Source organism: Diadema antillarum, unplaced genomic scaffold, assembly GCF_040938485.1.
Source record: "Diadema antillarum isolate AM-2024a unplaced genomic scaffold, OU_Dant_1.0 scf00000176, whole genome shotgun sequence".
Taxonomy (NCBI): Eukaryota; Metazoa; Echinodermata; class Echinoidea; order Diadematoida; family Diadematidae; genus Diadema; species Diadema antillarum.
This window is the reverse complement of record NW_027271065.1, coordinates 601,503-627,209: the sequence shown is the minus strand read 5'-3', so window position 1 is coordinate 627,209 and position 25,707 is coordinate 601,503. Positions and strand designations below refer to the sequence as shown.

General features: G+C 38.8%; 2 protein-coding genes across 2 annotated transcripts; one reads left to right on the top strand and one right to left on the bottom strand.

The window, feature by feature from the left end:
- The first annotated feature begins 554 nt into the window (after positions 1-554).
- LOC139722899 (protein rolling stone-like) lies at positions 555-6,272 on the top strand. The gene is made up of 4 exons (XM_071634180.1): positions 555-635; positions 4,718-4,966; positions 5,199-5,230; positions 5,693-6,272. Exons 1-4 carry the CDS (start codon positions 555-557, stop codon positions 6,270-6,272), a joined length of 942 nt encoding a protein of 313 aa, XP_071490281.1.
- A 10,507-nt stretch (positions 6,273-16,779) lies between these two features.
- On the bottom strand, positions 16,780-25,526 carry LOC139722904 (transmembrane reductase CYB561D2-like). Its single transcript, XM_071634185.1, has 4 exons — positions 25,369-25,526; positions 23,340-23,377; positions 22,774-22,836; positions 16,780-19,143 (listed from the first exon to the last, which is right to left on the bottom strand). Exons 1-4 carry the CDS (start codon positions 25,433-25,435, stop codon positions 18,682-18,684), a joined length of 630 nt encoding a protein of 209 aa, XP_071490286.1. The 5' UTR covers positions 25,436-25,526; the 3' UTR covers positions 16,780-18,681.
- Positions 25,527-25,707: the final 181 nt, after the last annotated feature.

The window sequence follows — 25,707 nt, the reverse complement described above, 5'->3', positions numbered from 1 at the left end:
CTGTGCTGTATATGATGGTCGCTTTATTGTCTTTCATTTCTGAATAGTCGTGATAATATGCAGGTTGTGCGTTGGCAACGCCCGCGCCCGGAAGGCAGTCACTACAACGCCGCGTTTTGGCGACAACTCGTTTCCATATCAACCCGCCGGCAAATCTATAATGAAATAAAATTAGGACAATTTACTCGTTTAGTGAGTTCGGAACGTGGATATATGTGTGTGCAGAGACTGATCTACTGTTTGTTTTAAGTCCTCCTCAGCGATCGCAGTAGTCCGAATGTCGACATGGTGATTGGTAGATAACTGTATGTTAATGTGGCGCCTCGTATAACGCGCAACATAAGGAGCTGAAGAGGGTAATGCTTAATGTGATTTACCTTTCTTTCATGAGCAAGATTCTGTTAAGCCTTGCGGGGTGAGGTGGTTCTACAGTACCATTCATTCACTCGCCAGCAACCACAGGGACGGAACGATTACTATTGTACACAGCACAACATAATAATATACCGGACTGATTCCTCTGTGGATCGAGAGAAGCAATTTATAGAGCAGAAATGGCGACGTGTCGGGAGGAATTTAGATGTGCTTCCTTTGGCCTCGGAGGAACCAAGGCCAGCCTGTTTGTGACACCACAGGTAATGATATCATAACAACACTTATGACAGTATATTGTATTAAGAAAATACCTTTATGATCATTTTTTCTTTACAGATTTATTCAAATCTCGTCAACAAGTTGCTGGTCGATTAAAGAAGTACAACTTTAGGTTGGGCACACCGTACGTTGCATTGGGATCCTCGCTTGGTTAAAGGGATACGATCCAGTTTCGCTTGGAAAGGGACTGACAGGTTGCTAACGTTATCTTTGTCAATCATTTTTTTAAGAAAATGAGAAACCTCTCATGAAATATGAAAGAGCATAATTCTAAGAGGAATTAAAAGTTTATTTGAATTTTATCTTAATTGCTGAGATATCCAAAACAAAGCAATCCTAATAAAACGTTGAACCCACCTATAATTAGGATTATTTTGTTTTACTTTGTTTTTGGATATCTCAGCCATTTCAAAACCGATTTTCATCAAATGAGTTTTGAATTCCTTTTGGAATTGTATGCTCTGTATCATTTTAAAAAGTGGTTTCTAAATATCTTGCAAAAAGTAATAGGCTGAGCCCTCACCTCAACCAATACTATACCATCCCTTTAAGTCGTTTTGTGCACGAAACGTTCTCTGGCCGTGTCTTCCCACTATCGACCCCACTCCGTCCCCACTCCTCTTCTCCCGTCACCTTCCAGACTGCCTGAACGTATTATCCAATAGTCATTTGTTCCTATACCTCCGAAGAGATGCAAAGAAGGGGAAAAAGCACCAAATACTTCTCCACCTGTTCAAGCTGCGAAAAGGCTTACGCTATCTGGCATTACCCTTGCTAACTCATTAAAGATCTTTCGAGATGGTGACTCTAACCTAGAAGGTAAATGTCAATCCCTAACAAGCAAACGTACAGAAAGAGACAGCGAGGGGGGGGGGGGGGAGAGAGAAAAAAAAATGACTCATGCATAAATCATCATCCCTGAATTTGTGGCAGGGCGTTAATAGCGGTGATAATCATAATGATACACTTAATAATGATCAGAGATATAGGCAACTAAATCAATAAGCCACAAGAATAAGCGATGATTTCATTGATAATCAATAAGCATTATTCAGCCACTGACACGGTGACCTTTTTAGGCTCTAATGCCCAGTAAGCCACCATGGTAACTTAATAACCCGTTCATCTTTGCAAGCTGCCTTTGGCTGTACATTCATATGATGGCGTGCCTTTTAATGATCTGTGTATGCGTCATTTGGAACGCTTCCATATTGGACATGTGCCATTAAACTATGACAGATATTGATCATTAATCATGCCGAGTATACGTAGAATGCTAATATCGTATTGTTTTTTCTGGTAGGGAGCCAACAAACCAGAAGCCATCAGCAAAAACAAAGTAAAATAAAACAAAACAAAAACAAACCGAAAGGAAAGAGAAAAAAAAAACCAAACAAAACAAAGCAAGAGGAAGGGTAGAAAAACTTTATTCCGGTATATCGTAAATAACCGCAAATGACTTTAAAGTGTATGTATTTGGTTACTTCCGAATTTATCTGTAATCTCGTGGATTTTGATAAGGAACACTTCGTCGGTAAACGTCAACATGCGTCAAATCACATTCGTTTATTGTCTCAACGATGGGAGTTCGTCACCCCAAAAGCCCCGGAATCAATCACTTTTTCGATACTCCTACGCTTAGGGAAAGAGCATTCTCGTGTGAAATGATAAGTTTTTTTCCCACTGTTATTATTATTATTATTATTATTATTATTATTATTATTATCATTATTATAATTATTATTATTATTATCATTATTGTTATTATTATTATCATCATCAGTATTATTATTGTTATCATTATTATCATTATTATTATTATTATTATTATTATTATTATTATTATTGTTATCATTATCATCATTATTATTATCATCATCATCATCATCATTATCATCATTCATTCATTCAGCTTTTCAACAGAAAATCATGTTACATGATATAAAGGTTGTGGTGATTCTAGGCGCATATACCGCTGGTTGCCAGGGGAGGAAAAGGCAAACTTAATCACCGAGGCTCGAGGCCTTCCTCCCCGACCACAATTAATAATACATTATTACACAAAAGAAATATGCTCTAAAAATACAAGTAAATACAAATGACACTAGAACTATCACTTGTTGTAATCTATACCCCCACTTAAACCTGATGAGGGTGTATAGTTCAGTCAACAAAACTGATGATTTGATATGTTCTTTAAAAAAAAGTTACCATGGCGTAGTGCATTGTTTAACGCTGATTAAAGATGTGTTCTGCTCGTTTATAATTTATCACATTTACCAAATCTCAATTCAAATGCTCAAAAACTAATGAAGTGAACAATCTCAAGTGATAATTTATATATGATTCTTTTAAGAATGCTGTTACCGTGGCAACGCAGTATCACAATTTAATGTTGTTTTTCTTTAATCTTTCTTTAGGATATTGTCATCAAGAATATATTATCACTGTTGTTTGTTCATGTTTCCATCAAAAGGTAATCACGAGTAAGGAATCGGCAGTACCTCTTTGTTGATCTCATACTTATAAAGACATGACGATTATGATAATGACAACTAGTGAGACATTATACGATGACAATCCAGACTTAAAGGACAAGTTCACCTTCACAAACATAAGGATTGAGAGAATGAAGCAATATTAGTAGAACATATCATTGAAAGTTTGAGGAAAATCAGACAATCCGTTCAAAAGTTATGAATTTTTGAAGTTTTTGTGCAGTACCCGCTGGATGAGAAGACTACTGCAGTGTATGAATAACTTAGATGTCACATGCGTACAACAATATAAGGAAAATATAAAGAGAATTTCACAAAATTCCATCTTTTGAAAAAAGTACACATTCCCCTGACTCCTTACCGACAAATGTTACGGGTAATATTATTCCCCCTGCCTTTAGAAAGAGGCAAGTCAAGTGCTCTTTTATTATGCGAAAAAAGTGAAAATATGTTGAATTTTCTTTTACATTTTCTTTATACTGTTGTACGCATATGACTCACAAGCTGTAGAAGTCTCCTCATCCAGCGGTTCCAACACAAAAATTTAAAAAATTCATAACTTTTGCATCGATTGTCCAATTTTCCTCAAACTTTCACTGATGTGTTCTACTAATATTGTTGCATTTTCTCAAGCCTTATGTTTATGAAGGTGAACTTGTCCTTTAACGAACAGGCTATGTAGGCCCTAAGTGATGCCCCGATTGTGTGTGAACGACACAGAGCTACATATGAGGAATGAAGATATAGGGAAGGTACGGAAGTGTGGGGCCAGTTGTAGTGATGGTGGTGGCATAGAAATGAGGAGAAATGAGGTGGAAATAATATCCGTCAGCTGCGGTGGTGGACGTGGAGTTGAAATTATTGGAAGGAATTGAATATGGTGTATTGTCGAGTATAGTAAATCCAGCAAACTGTTAAGGAAAGGATTATGGTTAATTGATAGTATAAATAATGTGCGCCAATATTTTAAACAAAAGAGGGAAGGGAGAGGGTACAACTATGAGTAACATCTTTTACGATTGTGTTATGCATGCATAATAAATAATTATCTTTATGTGTTTGTAAGCATGTTTTATGTGTTCATCTCAGCTTTGGAAATTGAATTTAGATTCATACTGGCGTTATCCTTTTATCAGGTCCGTCCTTTCCGCATACTTTACGGATATGCTTTTAGCTAGTGTTTTTTTCATTCATTGGCCCAAGTCAGGTGCAGATGTGCCGGTCAAAGTTACGCCATAATGACTGTAATCGGTTACGAAAATATGTTCACAAACCCCATATTTCAGCCATATAACTTCGGCTAGAAAAGCCATGCGAGATGTATGAAAACAGATCAAAAAATATATGCAAAAATGTGTACCTATAAATGACTAGATGAATATGATATATTACGTATAATTATATGATTCTGCTATATTAGATGTGTCGCTGATAGTCGTGGACTGCTCGAAGCCATCAGGTAAAAAGGCGCGTACATATCAGTTTTCATTATTTATTGTATTGATGATTAAAATTCAGTTCTCAACTATAGCACTTTATCCTTGTGTTTGTACATTATCATACAGGCACGATGGCTTGGTATGCCCTACACGTTCATTATGTACCGAGCAGCAATAGCCATCTACCAGCTCACTTTCCTCATTCTCACCCTGGTGTTGTGGGGCGTGGAGCCCTTCTACCGACCCGTCGACTCCAAGGCCAAGTGGCTCATCTTCGTCTCCAACTGGACCTACTTGTTCGTCACTGCTTACTTCATTCTCGCGATCGTCACCAGCATTTACTGGCATTGCACCCGAAGGGGAATGGGCGGCCAGGTCGCCGGTAAGTGCCTATAAAAGTCGACAAGAGCCCATATTCTGCTGTTTCAGTGTAGTTATCATACATTAAGAACAACAACAAACAAGCAACACAACAACGACAGTATCATTAGAAACCAAGAGTCATGAAGAAAAGTATATAAGGGAGCCTAAAAACAACGACAATCGTTTTGTTTTTTTCTCTTTTGAGTGTTCAGAACGTCATATTGATTACGTCATAATGTACAAGAAGAAAAATGTAAATTATTCCGAAGAAAGCTGGTTTATCTCACTACACTTGCATTCAAACATAGTGAACATTAATTTTATCGAGCAGTCCTTTCTTTTTTTTTGGGGGGGGGGGGGAGGGGGAAAGGGCGCCGTAGATATATAGTTCCGGTAGACCTGATTCCCAATGAATTATTGACGTGACAAAACCGCGACATTGTTCTATCTTAACCTGCAAGCAACGTCCATAATTATTATGAAAAAAATAAAGCTGGCTAATAGGAGCTTTACATGTTGTTGTTATTGTTGTTGTTGTCGTCGTCGTCGTCGTTGATGCTGTTTAATGTTATGACGTTTTCCATTCATGGTGAATATGTACCGGGTACACTAGTGAATGTGATATTATCTTATCATTTTGGACTGCGGGTATACTCGATGGTCACATTTATTGGTAATATTTCTCTTTCTACAACTTTTCCCAGGTGACACTGAGATGATGGGTGTGAATGGAAACAGTGAAGTGGCAAACCCTGACTCCAATGATAATACACGTCTTGAGCCACAATCCGAGGAGTCGGGGACACCGTCCACACCTTGGTACTTCAAGGTCCAGCGATATTTGCAGGTGTACGCCTGTTCGGCCTCGGTCTTCGTCACCATTCTGTATTGGGTGCTGGAGTTCGATCCCGCCGTCGACTCCGTGCAAGTGTTCAGCCTCCACGTACACGGCGTGGCCGCCTTCCTCATGATCACAGACACGTTGCTTGTCGCCACGCCCATCCGCCTCCTGCACATGATCTACGTCATGATCACGGCCTTCGTCTACTTCTGCTTCACGGCCGTCTACAACGCTGCGGGTGGTACCAACCCGTCGGGCGAGAGCCACATCTATTCCGGTTTCCTTGATTGGGGCAAGGCTCCGGGCACTTCCGCCATCGTTGGCGCCCTAACCGTCTTTGTAGCCGCGCCCGTGATCCATCTGGTTTTCTATGCCCTCTACCGCCTACGATTAGCGTTTGGGTTATGCTGCGTGGCCTGCAAATATCCTGAAGCCGATGCACACAACGGTACAGCCACAGGGAGCTTGAAAGTATAAACTGCGAATCTTATGTTCTTACACCAAACTGTAAGCGATACCCAGAAGCAGAGTACAATGAATGGATATCTATGAAAAAAAAAATCTGGGTATTATTGACGGGTGTTTATAACCGTTAGTCCTGTGCCGAATTGATCAATCCTTATTGACTCAATTCTCTACAAGATCTTATCCTTTTTTTTTCTTGTCCTTTTCACAAGGTCAACGAAAACCCCACAGGCGTGAGTAAGGTACATGTCAGCAATTACATCTCACTGCATTATCAAAAAACAACAAACAAAAAACAAACAAAAAACAAAACACTTTTGACTACCTCACTATTAATGACCACCGCATTAGTCATCATTGCTTGTTTATACCTCTGTTTTACTAAAGATCTCTCGTCCTCTTATTCATATATACAGCTTATGCACTACTATAAATTTTACAGCTACTGCTCTATACAACACTATACTACTTAGACCTCTATACTTTTATCAGTCTACCGTGACTACGATTCCCTATTACTCCACTACATTTGATGTATAGCGCACTCTTTTTTTCTTTTTGGTAGTTGAATATCGTGATCACTGCTGTCTAACTTAGATGCTTATTTGAGCAACATCTTATGGATCCAACGGGCTTAAAGGACAAGTCCACCTTCATATACATTAGAATTGAGAGAATGAAGCAATATCAGTAGAACACATCAGTGAAAGTTTGAGGAAAATCTGACAATCCGTTCAAAAGTTATGAATATTTTAAGTATCTGCGCAGTCACTGCTGGATGAAAAGACTACTACAGTGTATGATGTCACATGCGTACAACTATACATAAGGAAAATAAAAAGAGAATTTCACAAAACTTTACTTTTTGAATAAAGTGCACATTTCTTCGACTTGCTACTGACGTATGTTAAGGGTAATATTATTCCCCCTGCCTTCTGAAAGAGAGAAGTCGAGTGTTCGTTTCTTATGCGAGAAAAATTGAAATATTTTGAATTTTCTTTATTCTTTCTTTATATCGTTGTCCTCATGTGACATCACAAGCTTACTTAGTCTTTCCATCCAGCCGTGACTGAGCAGAAACTTCAAAAAATCATAACTTTTGAACGGATTGTCCGATTTTCCTCAAACTCTCACTGATGTGTTCTACTAATATTGCTGCATTCACTCAACCCACATGTCTATGAAGGTGAACTTGTCCTTTAACTAAGAATAAGAGAATGAGGAAAAGAACATTACTTATAGCACAAAAAGGCTCAAACCACAGACCTTAAGAGCAGATGCAGATAAAAATTGCATTCGTGTCAAAAAACCTGTTGAGATCATTTTGGCAAAACTTTTTTTTTCGAGTTACTGATTACAGTATTTCGAAATCGATAACACAGCAAAAGTGATTGCGACTTGCGCGTTAATGTCTTTAGCCCCCCCCCCTTGATTTGTTTTTTTTTTTCTTAATTAGCTCAATATTTACCGACTAAAATCCGCAGGACAACACAACCTGTTTGAATCTGTTTATGACAGAGATGTTGATGGTTTTGTGTGATGAAATGTTGAAATAATGTTTGTGCGAACACAAACGATGTGACTGTTGCTTGTTTGTTTCTTTTTTATCTAACCCATGCTCTGCTTATACAGGTTGTAGTGTGAATATGAGCGTTGATTGTTTGCCGATGGAAAAAAAATGCATATCGGGACATCTCTGTTATGAAATGATATATGTAATATACAAATTGAAATCAAATTTATTTCTTGTGAACAGTACTTAATAAAAAAAAGTGTTTTCGTGATTTTGTAACTTGTGTTGGGTGTTTATGTACATCAATGACTTTCATAAACAGCATTGTTTGGAGGAGACAGTGTAACACGATTTCGTGTGTTTTGATACTAAACAATGAAAATAAAGTGAAGCTTGATAGCAAAATTTGCTTTTCTTGCATTATTTTTGTGGTTGTAAAGATTATTCTTGATACGTGTATAAATTATGTTCCTTGAGGCACAGTGATTCATCCAACTTTATGCAATATTTACAAGGTTCAAACCAACACCATTGTAGCGGCATTACCATAATAAAATCTTTTGTATGATTTTATGCCATGGTTATCTTAACATAGGTGATAAGTACACGGTGTAGGGAATAACATGAAATTTCGCCAGGATGGGCAGATGGGGGGGGGGGGGGGGGAGGGAGATGAACAAGCGTTTTAAGCATAATTTCAAGTATGCCGCCTGAAATGACTGTTATGAAAGAAAGAGAGAGAGAGAGAGGGGGGGGGGGGGGAGAGTGAGAGAGTATTAAAGGAAGAGGGAGTGGAAAAGAGAGGGAAAAATAGATCAAGAAACCATATTATGTTAACCTATGAAAACGAGACTTGTCATTCACAAACTCCAGATGCGTTTCAAGACTTTCATTATTTTTGTAGAGACAGCATTGATGGCGTAAGTGTCAATGAAAATTAATGATTATTTAGCCCATTCTGTGCCAGTGAGTCATAATAGGGCGCAACTTTCACACAGTCATGCAGACAGCTGAAAAATAAACGTGACACACCGAGGGTTGAACTGTTGAACATTTTCCCTCTCCGATGCTGTTTACCACGACATTTTCTGTTGATATCGCTTTACATACTCTCGACGGATTAATCTTATTGCAAAAGGGCAATTATGTGATGTCATGCAAGACGACGAAGAATGAAAGACGTAAAAGACAGAAAAAGAAAAAAAAAACCGGCCACAACGCGACTCAATCCTTCTTTGTCAGGGTCTTTGGAAATTGTGGACGATGCTAATGTATGTGGTTTTTCTTTGTCAATCGGCATGGGGCAAAAAGGGTTAACGAATTACAGACTTTATGCGAATAACGTTTTCTTCCATACATTGAAAGTTCACTCAGTCCCCAGATGTTAAAGCCACTGATCTGTCACTCGCAGCCAATTTTAGAGGGGAAGAGATCAATGGGATCAGCATGATGTACCACGTCACATTTATTGTGACGTAAGATAGATGCCAGGCATATACTTATAAATAACGGTACTGGCATGTTATTTTCTTCTTCATTCAGAGTCATAATTAAGGACTTGGTCAATTATGCGATGTTTGTGGGATCTCACGTCTGACAGATTTGGATATGAACCAAATGTAGCGATATCATGCACGTAAGCGGTGAATGTGATAACTTGCAAGGTATTGTACAGTATTGCAGAAAACGACAGGGAACAGAAGAGCCAATCCGTATATACGGCTATAGATTCTGATGTTGGTGCTATTATGTATTATTAGGGTATTATAGCATTGTATCTATAGGGTAACTAAAAGTATGTGTCGGCGAACGTCATGGCTCAATTCGAAACGCCTTTCTATATTCATCCCTTACTATTACTGAAGATTGCCTCTATCGTATAACAGACGAGATATAACCGCTGTAAACGAATAAATAATTATATTTTGCTCGATGACAGGATTATGGTTGATCCGCTATATTTACACCACTATAAATCTGACACCAAATGCGTACGGGTAAGTTGGTAAGATGTGCTGGATCCGTGACCAGCTTTTGACTTCAAAGCTCTTGATAATCATCCGAGTATAGATATGCGCAGCTGTCCTAGTTTGCTCGTCCAATCCTGTACTTGTACCAAGGACTACAAACCATGCAGAGCCCTGTTGCATAAACGTTGTGATCAAACATAAGTCAGAAAATCAAACATAAGTCTCTGAGTACCCAATTCTGATTGGCTGATACCTGACTTATGTTTGATTTTGGACTTATGTTTGATTGCATCTTTTTTTCTATGCGATAGGGCCGTGATTAGTTAAACACGCACACGAACTCATCTCATGTTCGCACTATGTCTGCATGTGCTGTCACCAATACACTCGGTTACAACGTGATCAAATGATATAATTATCAAAAGTTAAAACATGGCATGATTTGGCATTATATAATTAGCGGCCCGTTGACGATCGCCCCGTCACTGTACAGGCATGCTAACCTGGAAACATTGAACTGCACGTTACTTGAATATGAGACCATTCTGAAGCAAATAATTTTCACACAACAATAGATCTACCGTGTATAATGTACTCTTACATTAATCCCACAAGGATTGGAACAATCATCCCCCAGCATTTCCATTGATTCCCTGCACTGATCAGTTACTAGCCTTCCCCTTTAAACTTAGCTTCATGCACAAGGACTAACAAAAAAAATAAATAAAAACACAAACAAACAAACAAACAAACAAACAAACAAACAAACAAACAAACAAACAAACAAACGGTACAAATTTCATTCAGTACATGTCATAACAACGTATTATAGTACTGGTCTCGCACACAGCAGATGCAAGTACTATACCCTAACATCCCAGCCAGTGCTCACTCGCGATATGATTATACTATTGTATCTCGTAACCTTCTTTCTCTCTGATCTTATCGTCTCCATTATTATCATGCTTACCTGCTCACCCAAAACACAATAGTCTGTAGATCTTCCCCAACGATTATCTATCTAACAGAAGCCATGCAAAGTGCCTTTAGTGAGAAATATCGGTACAACTCTCCAGTTGAAATAGGATCTACACGATCTGCATGCCCGTGGGTGAGACGGGGCGAAATCACTATCAATGCCACGGTATTATATTGACTCGACTTTTCTATTCCTTATCATCAAAATGACAAGACCATTCGATCCACTGTGATCATGACCATGACCCAAGTTTAGTTTAACAAAGACATGCACACCTTGAAATAGTTGTCTTTCTTTTCATGAGAAAACAATACAGTGTATGATACCACACATACCACTTTTTATCAGAAGGTACACGATGGAATTGAAGGCTAATGGTTTTAATTTTTCCAGCAAACAGTGGGTCACATGGCATGGACGGTGTGAACAGGGATCCACTATATATATATATATATATATATATATATATATATATATATATATATATATATATATAATATATATATATGTATATATATGTAGCCCAGATGGCTACTAGCACATAAGATAAAGAAAAGAATAGAATAGGATAGACAGTTAAAGAAAGCAGAAGCATTACAGTTGTTTTCCAAGTCACCCTGTGACGTCAGTATGAATCAGTCTTTTCCCCTTCTTGGAGTTTATGAAACTCTTTATTTTGCTTCCAGCTAGACTTCCTTTTTTTTTTGTCAATTCTCCTCTCCCAAGAAACGTTATTGGTCCTAGGAATTTATGAGTTTGACATTGGCTACTTTCTCCAGCCAGTGGTCAGTTCCCTGCACTCTCCATCCCCAAAGTCCCAATCCAATTTACGGGAATGACGTGTTTTTGCCCTCTGATCCCTAAAACATGAATGACCCTCGCTGGGCTAGAAGGTCGTTCTCCAGCCAGAACTTCTCCTCTATTTTGATGTACTTTAGTGCAGTAGGTCAGACAGGAATTCCAAAGACAAATTCAGGGACAACAACCCAGAAAAATGATGACGATGACGTTGGACGTCATAAGGACACTAGCATTCATTTGGTTTATTATTTTGTTATCCAAGAAACAATAAAGTCTTGACCAGTGGTTACAGAGAAGAAAGAAATAAAGAAACCAAAAGACAGTGGGCGAGTTAATCAGAAATTGAGATGAATCAGAGAAAACGGAGTTCCACAGAAACAAATGGGAGGAGCTAATGTAAGATCTGACCAATAAGAAATTAATTTCCAGTGAAGATCACACCCCAAAATAAGATTTAGCCAATGAAATACTTTTAGGGAAAGGATGCCAATAGTAAATTTGTTATAAAAGACCATGTTTGAGGAAAGTTAGATTTTTGATAGAAGAGAGGGGACACAACAGAGGAGCTGCGTGATTAGAGAGACCGGCAGATAGAGAAGGGCCATGAATAGTTGGAGACCACATCTGAGATAGAGTCAAGAGATCCCCTTTCCTTGTACATCATGCTCCCCTCCATATTAATCAACTAAACTCTATCGACGCTGTGAATGAGACGAGGATCATGGTTGGACTGCCCAAGAGTCAATAAGTTAAACGGTGAACAACAAGTTGAGAAACTATACGCCACGACAAAACGGAACTTTGGTTTACACCAATCTGGGTGTAATGAACTCCAAATAGTCGACTGGTACGTGTCATCAGAGATGTTGAAGCGTCCTGTCAGGTTGCCTTAACGTGGACGGCAATGGTGATGAATCGTTTAAAGAAGCAGTGAAAGCAGACCGGTTAACAGACGCCCCAGCCCTTGGACGAGCTCGATCGACATGCAGGCGAGAACCTCACCCCGCGACCATGCCGACGTCGAGATAAGTGGCCACACCCATTAACATCATTATATCCCTACTAACAAAACCCCTCCCCTTCCCTTAAGAAGTGTTAAAGAAGTAAAGGTCTCCACAGGTGTAGAAGAGTAGAGTGATATTTAAAATGATGTGTTCAATTGAAAGTAATTGATGTTTGTAATCAAGTATCTATAGTTCAGACCTACGAGAAGGCAGGTCGGTGAATAAATATGCTGTGAGCAGCACTGACATTATCCATATAAATTTTATCCCTTCTCCCGCATTTTATATTCACTGTTGTGGTGAAGCAATATTTAGTCTCTTTCTGATTTTTGGAAATTTGTTGATGATTGGTGTCTATGTGATTAGCTAACCCCCGACCAGTACAGAGAGAAGCTAACAGACCAGACCAAAATTTATCCGCCTCTGTACAACATTGGTCAGCCCCTGAGACAGTTAAAGGGGTGTGGGGGTTGCATATATACACACACATATATGTATATATTATATATATATATATATATATATTATATATATATATATATATATACATATATATAATATTGTAATGTATTGCTAGATAATAATATTATGCTATTACTTCGATGAATAACTACAAGAGGTGTTCAGCGTATGCTGCAATTTTTTAAACGTGAGATCAGACTAGAAACATGTGTGCCCTTCAAGGATACTCTGTCAGTAATAAACACTAACATTGCAAAATTACAGCAGCAGCAAATTAGAATAGAATAAGAAAATAAAGTTTCCGGGGGTTCCGCATGAGAACGCCTAAGACATCGACATTTCTATACATGATATGGTGAAATAATATACAAGTAGATCTAGATCTGTACACAATGAAAACGTCGCAAAATCATCTCTACCAATGAATGTAAATAACAAGCATAAAATGTATATAATATTTAAGTATTTATGAGCTTGGTTAATTTGTGCTTTGACTGTAGAACAGCTGGCGCCCTCAGAGGGAGAAGCTATAATAATGGATTCTGTGAACACTAAAGTGATCCCTCATTCTTCGTGGCAGGTCCCATATAAAATGTAGGATATCGCTTTCACTTTGTGACACGCACTCACAGCAACAACGACAAAATGATACCAAACAGTTTCACATAGATTTACATAAGAAAAGACAAAGTGGCCACGAGAAGGGGTTTGAATGGTTTTACATGTGTATTTTTCGGTCTGACAGAACGCAATCAGGAAACTACAGTATTTCTATAGCAGCTGCAATGGCTCTTTTACAAAGTCCAAAACAAGTTCTAAAGATTAATGAAATGACACAAGAATTGTGCTACCAACATGTCATAAAGATTTGAGAAGTCAGTTACAATCTGTACTTTGTCGTGGTTAGAATATCGAAGTAAATTGGGATAAGCCCACCCCCGGCCATGGTTCATTTCACTGACCCCGTGCGTCAGGAGATAGCCACATAAAAGATCGGATGTTTACATTGCTTTGATGAAGTATTATTCACAAGGCAAATATGTGTAAATATGTACACTGTATAAGTTTGTTGCTGTTTGTCATCTACTCAAGCTCGCAGTTTTGACAATAGATTGTAAAAAATCAATATGCCTCAATATTTGTTGGTTAACCTCCTCAGAGCAAACACCAGGGAAAAAAAAGTCATTGCAACATTCATGATTGTACTACATGTAATAGGTCACCGATGGTAATGACGGAGATAACAATTACTTTTAATAAACAACTACAACAATAATGATGTAAAAGAAGACACGGCGCACTCCCTTCGGTGGAGTGACCTGCAGGTGGGCTTTAATCAAGTCCAATACATTTGGTGGGCATGTGTGCTTCCATTATTGTCCAGCAGTGCAATCCCACTCTTCTGGCAAGTCCGGGTGGCAAGTAAGTAAAATTAAAAACAGATTATGAGACAAGACTGCTAGCAAGCTCATAAATCTATTCAGTGAGTACACACACAGACACGCACACACACACACACACACACACACACAAATGAATCGAAATAGAATGGCTGGCATATGGAAATTGAGATATTACAAGATCACACGATAGACTGCAATTGTAATTTACAGAACAAGAGGGAAGCCATATCCATGTACATGTCCATGTACTTTTTCTTTGCAGTTAACATATGAACATAATGTATGAACATGCTCAGTAATACATACAGTGTACATGTAATAATTGTAGGTAACTACGCATCAGCCATGAACTTGAATCTCGATAATATTATTGTAATCAACAGTCAACATTTAATGAATCCGAAGGTAGACAATATAATAATAATAATGATTATAACTGTGATGTTCAGCCACTCCGGGCTAAAGGGGATTTCCACATACTTTCGCATTTGAACATCTATTACATTGGTTTTACTAGGTACAGAGCTTCAGAATTTATGATTGCGATGAGAAATAAGTACGTTTTCAAAATAAACTAAAATTAAAGTGAACGAGGACGATGACATCAGAATGAATGATCGGTTGTTCAAGGAAGCCGAACAAAAGTAGAAAGCATGCATAAATTCTACACTGGTGAAGTTGTTAAAGGATGGCATAGTTTTGGTTAAAATGGACGGTTCAGATTTTAACTTTTTGCGAGAATATCAGAAGCAACTCATAAAACATTAAATAACATACAATTCTAATAGTAGTTCAAAGCGTATTTCGTCGGGTGAGAATGATAAGGGCGTGAAGTTGCCAATAAACAACTTAACCCATTCCATACGAGAACCTGGTGACCTGTGTATTAAGTCTATGGGGATTTCCGAATTCAGTATGGAACGGGTTAACGCCTTTCTCATTCTCAAATGACGATTTGATGGAAATCGGGTTTGAAATGACCGAGATATCCAAAAAACAAAAATATAATACAAAGAGGTCCAAATAAAAGCTGGTCCGAACTTTATTTCATTAGGAACTTTTTGTTACGGATATCTCAGCCGTTTCAAAATCTATTTCATCAATTAAACTTTGAATTCCTTTTAGAATTGCATGCTATTTCATATTTTCATAAGTTGCTTCCCATTACATGCATCAGACACACACACACACATGCGTCTATGGTGGAAACAGAGGACCTGTTTAGTGACCCATAAGAATTTTACCACAGTAACCGAGGACCTGTGTGTCAGTAGGACTCTTGTCGCGAGGACTCATTCGTATATTACCATCCAACCGAGGACTTATTACAATAATGCTAACCGAGGACCTACAAACATGTACCCCTATGCAAAAGCATGCAAAAGCAGACTGTTTGGAATGGTCTTCGTACCGAGGACGTCCTCGGTTCTCTGCGTGTCCTCGGTTTAAATGTGAAGTTCGTATGTGTGTCCTCTTTTACACCATGGTTAAGTGCACACACACACAAACACACACACACACACACACACACACACACACACACACACACAAATGAATGAATAAAAAAATGTTGGAAACCTGCTGACCATCTAACCAAAATCAAATCATCTCTGTAAACAAGTGGTATGGCAATAGAATTACATTGCTACATTCACAGAATAATATCTGAGCCCCTAATGTCATTCTTGTTCAGTAAGATTTGTTTTGTTTTGATTTTTTTTTAGAGTATTGCTTTATCCACACAATGATCACAGTAAATTCCACAATTCTTTACATGGCACTATTAATTTATGTATAACATGATGTGAAATTATGAAACTCGTCTGGAATTCCCCTTTACGGATTGTAGTAGTAATGAATTCAATGTGAAAGTATCCTCTTGTCTCATTTCAAATACTTGGGGATGCTTGTTGTTCAATTGAGATAATGTTTATACAATTTGCTTGTTTCTTTTCTATATTCAATACAGTTGTACCACAAAGTACAAACATCACGAGGGGTTGCTCTCAGATAAATGCACTACCCATCCTTGTCCAAACACTTCAGTAATGGACCTTTAATGATCTATTACTTCACATCGATTTTGCACCCCTCATTGCCATCAAATCTGATAAACATACTTCAAATGGCATCATCATCATCAGGGACATCATTTACCCTGGGTAACTTACTTCATTTGTGTACCAAGTACAAATGTAGCCTTCAATACTACATGTACAGTAGTACCCTGAATAGCATTTTGAATAATCACCTCTTTAGTTGGCAAATAATAATAATAATAATAATAATAACAACAACAACAACAAATAGAACACTTTCCTAACAAATAGAATCAGTAGAGTTAAATAAACATTAGGTTTTATTGCATATCATCCACATCACTAGAGTAGAATGATTAATGTCCAATTTTTAAGCCATTTTGTGAAAAAGGACCCCTTCATATTGGCGATAAAAAGAGAGAGAAAAAAGACAAAACAGTATGTGTCACAGCAGAGCCTTTTTTTATGCTCTTTTTTTTTCACAAGGGTGCATACTTGTAGCAAGTCATATGAAGAGCAACCCCATGTGACCAACATACAGTAGCAAAAAAAAAATGTTGATACATGTACTTGTATCACTAATTTTGACTGAACTGTGAATAGTGACAGTAGCAGTCAAGGAAGTTAGACTTGGTCAGGAAAAGTGAAATATACATACTTGACAAGGAATCACATTGGGTATCATTGCAAACATGCCTCGGCCCAAATACAGTGTACAGTGTATATGTTGTGTGAACAACAATCAATCTTGCTTAAGTCAACCTCGCATGAGTCGCATAATAGCCTACAATTGTAAGTCAAAGGTCTTTTCAAGCCCTCTTCTCTTTATATTCTGTTGATTTTAACCCCTCACAAAGACTTAGGAAGACTTAGGCAAGGTTGGTTTTATCTTTAACGTAGCACTGCAATAATGGAACCGACATCTTATACAGCATTGCTATAGTTCTGCAGTTAACACACATTTCATAACAACATTCTGGCCACACATTCATGTTTAATGGCCTTCATACATTGTGTGAAATCTGACCTCTGCCAATAGTGGTGACAACTTATTGGACAAAACAAACACTTGCTTTCTTCATTTTCTTTGTTTTGCCTGTTTGTTGCCTTATTTACACATTTTTGCAAGCACACATAAACTGTAATACTATGATTTCTAATAAAAATTTCCAACTAAGCATAAACTCTTTTAAAACAGTGGAATATGGCAGACAATCCTAAAAACTCAATCATGAAAAGCAATCATTGAACAACAACATACAGTATTTCAGTAGTATGGTTTTCTTTGGGTGTCTACAGTTTCTGCTGTTACATAAATGGCTATAGACAGTTAACCAGGCTTTGCAATCTCACAATTGGGCTGATTTAAGAATACCTTATTATTCAAAGTTCATCAAAGTTATAGAAGCGAATTAACATTTGAAAGAGAAAGCAGGTATTCTTCAACAGTTTGAATTTCAAGGCAAAGCATCAGCACTCACTAATATTGTGAATTTCACTCCATTCAATCTTCTTTGTACAAGTGTAATTCCTAAATCTTATGCAAAGCCACTGCAACAATTGCAAACTGTATGGTAAGAATGGCACATCTTCTTGAGCAGTTTTGGAATCTAAAACAAGGAAAAAAAATTACAGTAGAATAACACATGGCCTCATTTTTAGCAAGTGTGTGTGTTTTTTTTTTAAATACATGTAAAATCAAACGTTTGAAGGCCTTTACATTGTACTGACGACATGCTTTAGACCTATGAACAGAATATCTGGTGAGCATACATTGTAGCTCCAATTAATTTGGTTACCCGGTACCATACACATTTACTCTTGCATAATACAGTGTAGACATATTGCAGAAGAGAGGAATTCAGAATGGAGAGCAATAAAACTACAATGTACAAACAATCTCACACTTTGTAAACCTCGCATACATTAACATCTTGCCTAAACTGATATGCCACAACAAAAGCTTGCATGTCTCTATTATTGATGAAAACAAAAGACATGCATACTGTAAACTACATGTAGCTTTTGCAGAAGACAATTTAAGCACATCACATGAAGTTCAGTGATTTCTCTTTTAAATCCATCTTTCCTGTGGGTGACTGTCCCTATTTCTTTTCTCCTTTTTTTTTTCATTTCACCACACATTATGGATGCTGAAGCAAGCAGTAAACAAGCATGCATTGATATGGGATTTGATATGACTATGAACTTGATTGCTTGTTTGTTTTCTTGTACCTTCACTGTGCCTCTTCAGTACTGTGATGATGGCTTTTTCAGGGCTCTTGGCAGGTACTCACTTGTCACCTGGTTGGTGATTACCAACGACATGTACATGAGACAACCTAGCAGGAAGTACCATCCTGCATCACCAGCATTCTTTTGAGTCCAGTTGGAATAGAGCGCCAGGACCATTGTAGCCATGACGAGGAGGAATAGGCACAAGCCGGACGTGGCATGGTACAGCTTAAGGTCAGCAAGTTTCACATACTTGCTGGTGAACTGCGGAAAGAGGTGGAAAGCGCCGCCAATTGACTGCAGACAGATGTAGATAAGCACGACCAGCCCGATGGTCCCGTGCCAAGACTTGAAGTGCGACTTGTCACGTATGATCTTGTTCACGAAGATGATGGTGAAGCCAATCAGAGCACATATGACTGCAGTCGTCATGGTGACCCAATGGTAGCCGACCTTGCCTTTACGCAGGGCTGCACACTAACCCATTTTTTCTGCCGGTCCAACCTGTCTCTGTCGGACCGGTAAATGCCCCGTTTTACCTTTTTTTGCCGGTCCGAACAGAAAATTTACCGGTCAACAACAACAACCTAAAATAACATTAAATGACTTGCAAACGTATTTTCTTGTTTTTTTTATGGACGTACCCCCCCCCCCCCCCACCCATGTACATTTTACAGATTAATATTTTTTTAAAACTTGCATTGTTTATTGCACACAAAAAAAAAGATAGGAAAAAATAGAATGTTTGTTTGTGAATTACAGTGTAAAATGATAATGTACAAAATCAGATTGTATCAAAATGCGTTTGTGACTTTTTCTAAACATCGGCACACGAACTTGCTGCGTAATCTGCTCTTGGTGGTCAGTTGGATTGCGACGATTTAATGAATTATTTTAGCTGTGATATTTTCTGATGCACGCGCTACAAGGGGTTCTTTATTTTTCTCCCGATAATCTATTCGCATTTGTGCATGCGTTCTTGAAAGGTACACGACATGCAGGGCCGAATTCGCGATCCTTTTTGCGCCCATTTCCACCTCAAATATTAGCGGGATTGTGACAATTTCATAAATCACTTCAGCTGTAATATTTTCTGATGCAAGCACCAAAAGAGGTTGAAAATGTGTCCTTTATTTTTTCCCGACAAACTCTTCGAATTTCGTAAGTGCGTTCTTAAAAAGATGCACCACATGGCCGAATTCATGATACTTTTTTCGCCTATTTCTACCTCAAATATCAGCGGGATTGTGACGATTTCATAAATTACTTTGGCTGTAATCTTGTATGATGCACGCGCCAAAAGGGACTGAAAATGTGTCCTTTATTTTTTCCCAATAAACTCTTCGAATTTCGTAAGTGCGTTCTTACAGATGTTCCACACAGCCGAATTCATGATACTTTTTGCGCCTATTTCTACCTCAAATCAGCGGAATTGTGGCGATTTCACGTATTACTTCGGATGTAACTTTTTGTGATGCACGCACCGGCAAGAATGGTTGAAAATGCGTTCTTTATTTTTCCCCCCATAATCTCTTCGCATTCCGTACATGCGTTCTACGACACGGCCGAATTCACGATCATTTTTGCGCCTATTTCTACCTCAAATATCAGAGGGATTGCGATGATTTCATGAATAACTTCGGCAGTAATCTTTTATGATAAACGCGCCAAAATGGGTTGAAAATGTGTCCTTTATTTTTCCCGGATAAACTCTTCGCATTTCGTAATGCGTTCTAAACAGATATACGACACGGCCAAAAATCATGATTCTTTTTGCGCCTATTGTTTCCTCAAACTTCAACGGGATTGCGATGATTTCATGAATTATTCGGCCGTAATCTTTATGATGCACGCACCAAAAGGGGTTGAAAATGTGTCCAGTATTTTTCTCCCAATAATCTCTTCGCATTTCGTACATGCGTATACGACACGGCCGAATTCACGATCCTTTTATCGCCTATTTCTACATTAAATATCAGACGAATTGTGGCAATTTCATGAATTACTTCAGATGTAATCTTTTGTGATGCACGCACCAGCTAGAATGGTTGAAAATGCGTTCTTTATTTTTCTCCCCATAATCTCTTCGCATTCCGTACATGCGTTCTTGAAAGGTATACGACATGGCGCCTATTTCTACCTCAAATATCAGCGGGATTGCGATGAGTTCATGTATGACTTCGGATGCAATCTTTTATGATACACGCGCCAAAAGGGGTTGAAAATGTGTATTTTATTTTTCCCCGATAAACTCTTCGCATTTTGTAAATGCGTTCTTAAAAGATACACGACACGGCCAAAAATCATGATTCTTTTGCGCCTATCGTTTCCTCAAACTTCAACGGGATTGCGATGATTTTATGAATTATCACTCGGCTCTATAATCTTTATGATGCACGGGCCAAAAGGGGTTGAAAATGTGTGCTGTATTTTTCACCCAATAATCACTTCGCATTGCGTACATGCCTGTACGTCACGGCCGAATTCACGGTCCTTTTAGCGCCTATTTCTACATCAAATATCAGCGGGATTGCGATATGTCATTAATTATTTCGGCTGTAATCTTTTGTGATACATTCACCGGAAGGGTTGAAAATGCGTTCTTAATTTTTCTCCCGATAATTTCTTCGTATTTGGCGTTTTCAAAATTATACATTGCATGCAGGGCCGAATTTGACATTCTTTTTGCGCCTATTATTGTTTACTCAAATTCCAACGGGATTGCGAAACTTTCGTGAATTACTATTCGGCTGTAATTTATATGATGCAAGCGCCAAAAGGGGTGAAAATGTGTCCTTTATTTTTCTCCCGCTAATCTTTTCCCATTTCGTACATGCGTTCTTATCTACAAGGTATACGACACGGCCGAATTCAAGATCCTTTTTGCGCCTATTTCTACCTCAAATATCAGCGGGATTGTGGCGATTTCATGAATTACTTCGGATGTAATCTTTTGTAATACACGCACCAGAAGGGTAAAAATGTCTTTTTTATTTTTCTCCCGATAATCTCGTCGAATTTGTGTATGCGTTTTTGATAACCAAGACGGCATGCAGGACTGAATTCAAGATCCTTTTTTTGCGCCTATTATTTCCTCAAATTTCAACGGGATTGCGTTGATTTCATGAATTGCTATTCGGCTGTAATCGTTTATGATGCACTCACCAAAATGTGTCCTTTATTTTTTTTTCTTTTTCTCCTCTATAATCTCTTCGCATTTCGTACATAATCTTTTGGAAGATACGACGCGGCCGGTCGAATTCATGATCCTTTTTGGGACGATTTCTACCTGAAATATGTAAGCGGGACTGCCATGATTTCATGATTTTTTTTTCTCCCTAGTATCATCTCTTCACATTTTGTGCATGCGTTCTTAAAAAGTACACGGAAGGGCCGATTTCGTGATCCTTTTTGCGCCTATCTTCGTTATGAGAACATTCTGAGCGAATGAAAATATTAATTTGTGAAATTACTGAGCAAAATGAAAATAAACGCAATCAGATCCATTTACTGTATCGCTGAATATCGAATGTGTTTTTACTTTTTCTAAAAATCGACACAAGTAAATTAGTTCTAACATAACTGCCACGCTGCTGCGAAGCCGGGATCGGATCGATCTTGCGTTAAAAAATCATGAGTAAAATGACCTAGAAATGCGTGCGCTTCTTTCAATGCTTCTTGTCGGGCATGATCGCCGATCGCAAGCAAACGATAAGCAGTTACACTGTACATGCTTTGCATCGTGTGCTTTGCATGTATTGCATTGCATGGCAGTGCGTGAGCAGCGCCAAATGCGCAAGCGAGCGCGAATGTAACTGGTCCACTGCTAGTGCTAAAAACTATGTTTACTGTACAAATTGCACCGGTAGACATAAACGAAAACTTGCGTAAAACTTGTTGAACAGTGCGATATCTTGCATTCTGTTTCTCCCTGATCGGGGCTGCTCTTTTCCTTTCTACTGACCCCACCAATGCTTTTTTTTTTTTACTGGTCATGACGGACCGGTAACTTGTGGATTTCCTGAAAAGTTACCGGTCCGACAGTGACTTTTACCGGTCTTTGACCGTCGGACCGGCGCCAGTGTGCAGCCCTGCTTTACGATTGACTTTTGGAATGAGTGTACTTTCACGTGAAAAGAACAGGATCCCTTCGACCATCAGAAAGGAAAACTAAATATTGCAATAAAGAAAAGGACATGAAGCAAAACTGTATTTAAGCATCACTTGTAACGACACCATCTTGCTTGCTTACTTTCAAGAAGCTACAACCTTTGACTTCTGCAGAGCAGCGTGGCTCTAAGAAGCAATTCCAGATCACTAGGAGACAGAATTCAACACAGCTCATGTGCATGTTTCATAGCGGCAATAAGTTAGCCCATATATAATTGATAATAACATGTGTAGGAAAGACATAAAACAGCAAGCCTCTGTAGCTAATCATTGGGTTGATATGTTTGCTTTGTTTTTTCACGAAAGAGCTGATATGATCTTCGGATATTTTGTAAATGATCAAAAGTTTAGAGTACACTTAAGCACCGATACTTAAGAAACACACTACATTGGAGGAAATAATTATGGGAGAGTACAAGACATAGAGAAAGAGAGAAAGTGTTTGTGTGTGAGTGTGTGTTCATGTATCAGCAGTAACTAAAAAAAAATAACTGAATACTCACTGCTACTGACATCATGATGGGGTGCCATGAAAACAGATCTGGAAGTGGTAAAAATGACAAAGGAGTCTCACTGTCAGCATCAATCCCCAATATGTAGGATTAGGAATAGTTAACATATTGGCAATGCATTCTGTTTAATTACATCAAGATTACAATAAAAGCTCTTCAGGTAAAAAAACATAAATTGCAAATAGGGATCACTTTGGGAATTGCAGGGACATACATTGAATTTCCCTGCATAACCTGAGAGTGTCAAACAATGTTGGTTTGTGTCTGTTTGTTTGTTGTTTGACTATAACTGCGACCACCCTGGACACAAAACGTTTGGCTCCCACAACATAACCATGGAAACTGTGTGAAGGAGCGCCCCGGCACGGCCGGGGTTAGTTTCACTCTACACTACACATTAACTATACACAGCCCAGTCGCTGTAAGAAGCGCGACAAGGCTGTACCAACGGACGAACAAACACGAAGAGAGTTTGTTTGTTTGTTCATTTTCATCTGAGAAGATGGCTGGATAGCCCATATTCAGCTACTCTAAGCTGGTCTTCCATGGAGTCCAGTTGCATGTGAGGTGGGACCACTTCAACGAGGTAAGCACCCTGCTCTTTGCAATGAATGAATAAAGCAGGATCTTTTACGTGCATGAGTTGTTACTCTCACATACACGGGACCTCCATTTTATGTCCTATCCGAGGGACAGAGTGTTTTGCCTCTTGCTAGAGGGGGCGGTATGCTTACACACAACATTGCTCAGTCCAGACTCGGGTTTGAACCCGGGCCGCATGATCGTGATAGACGGGCTATCGACTGAGCCAACTCACCGCCCGAGTTCACCGACTCACCGATTTCAACGATCGCATGGCGATCGCTATGAATTTTGATACTTTAGATCATTTTTTGTCACCTCAAACTCATCTAACTAACTAATGAGACTTCATATCTATGCTATCAATATTGAAATTCAGATTTTATAACTTACCGAAAATGATGATCTAATTAATATGCAGCATGTGCGAACGGTACATCTGATAATCGACAGTTCACTCGATCTGTCGACCGTGCGTGCTGCTACCATAGAGCGCACGCACGCAATAGATCACTGCACTTCCAGCCACGCACACGCACGCATAATTTGCTGAGTAGTGACTCGCCATTTTTTAATTCTGCAACGATGAACCCCGAAGGTCGGGGACTCCTTCGCTGTTCTACTGCGCTAGAAAGTGCCATTTTTTTGTTCAATGGACTTATCGTGAGGGCTCTCTATGGACTTTATGAACCTTCTGTAACACAAGGATGCACTTACAGTGTAACGTATACATTTTTTATAAGAAACGTATGAATTTTAATAAGTTTTGTAGTCGTGTTGTGGTTCCCACTTTGAAGGTGCATGCCTCGTTGGTCAGACGCTGTATTCGGACAGCGTACAGCGTCTGGTCGAGCTAACTACATGTATGATAGCACATGACATATACACCCTGTACCGGTATTATTCAGAGACAGAGGACATCTTGTTGATTCAAATGGTGGGAGTTGCACTTCAAATTTTTGTCGAAAACTGAACTGGCAATATAGGCCTGCTCTGTATGCACTTTACAAAGAAAAAGCCACTGCTGTTCACTTTTGTGGACAGTAGCACTAAAACTAACGTTAAGTAATGTAGGAACCCGAGTAATACTAATAGCACATTAAATTATTGTCACATACTGACATAGGCATAGCTATAGCATAGCCAGGCTCAGTCATAGCCATAATAGGTCATAGCAGAATAATGTCTACCCCTCACAGTCCATTCCGATTCCAAATTGAGGTAAATTTATGATGACTGCGGACCCCCTACTCAGCTACGAGTAGCTAAGTGTAAAAACTAAATCTTAAATAAAATGTTCACATAAAAATGCATGATTACGGTGACAGTAATACTGGTTTTACACAGACACACAACAAATAACACAGTGTATGGGACCACACAATACTGCTATCTAATCACAGTGACGACTAGCTACATAACAAGACTCTACACTTACTTGTAAATGGCCACGCCAGATACGTTATGTATCCAGTGAAGGCAATGGCAACAAGATGGGAAACCATGCTTAGAGTGTCACAAAGTCTACCCCAGCAACTCCGTTTCCTGTCTAGCAAAAGTGGTGTCGTATTGATGCGGGAAGCTGGAGTAGGACTGTCTCTCTCGGCCATTTGTTTGGGTAGGTACAATGTATATGTTTATCGACTGACTGACTTGACAAGTTGTCGACATGGAGTTGTCGACGTGTATTTGGCGATTCGTAGCCAAAATGGCTGGATACCAGCCCAATAATGACGGTCTTTACATACACTGCCAGCCCACAGAACTCGAGAGTTCT

Bases quoted from the DNA above. Each gene is read 5' to 3' on its own strand.
- LOC139722899 (XM_071634180.1), top strand. From the start codon at position 555: ATGGCGACGTGTCGGGAGGAATTTAGATGTGCTTCCTTTGGCCTCGGA. The intron at 636-4,717 runs GTAATGATATCA...ATTATCATACAG, and splicing joins GCCTGTTTGTGACACCACAG to GCACGATGGCTTGGTATGCC. The intron at 4,967-5,198 runs GTCGCCGGTAAG...ATAATGTACAAG, and splicing joins GAAGGGGAATGGGCGGCCAG to AAGAAAAATGTAAATTATTC.
- LOC139722904 (XM_071634185.1), bottom strand. From the start codon at position 25,435: ATGGTTTCCCATCTTGTTGCCATTGCCTTCACTGGATACATAACGTAT. The intron at 23,378-25,368 runs GTAAGTGTAGAG...TACCACTTCCAG, and splicing joins TCTGGCGTGGCCATTTACAA to ATCTGTTTTCATGGCACCCC. The intron at 22,837-23,339 runs GTGAGTATTCAG...TGCAATATTTAG, and splicing joins CCATCATGATGTCAGTAGCA to TTTTCCTTTCTGATGGTCGA.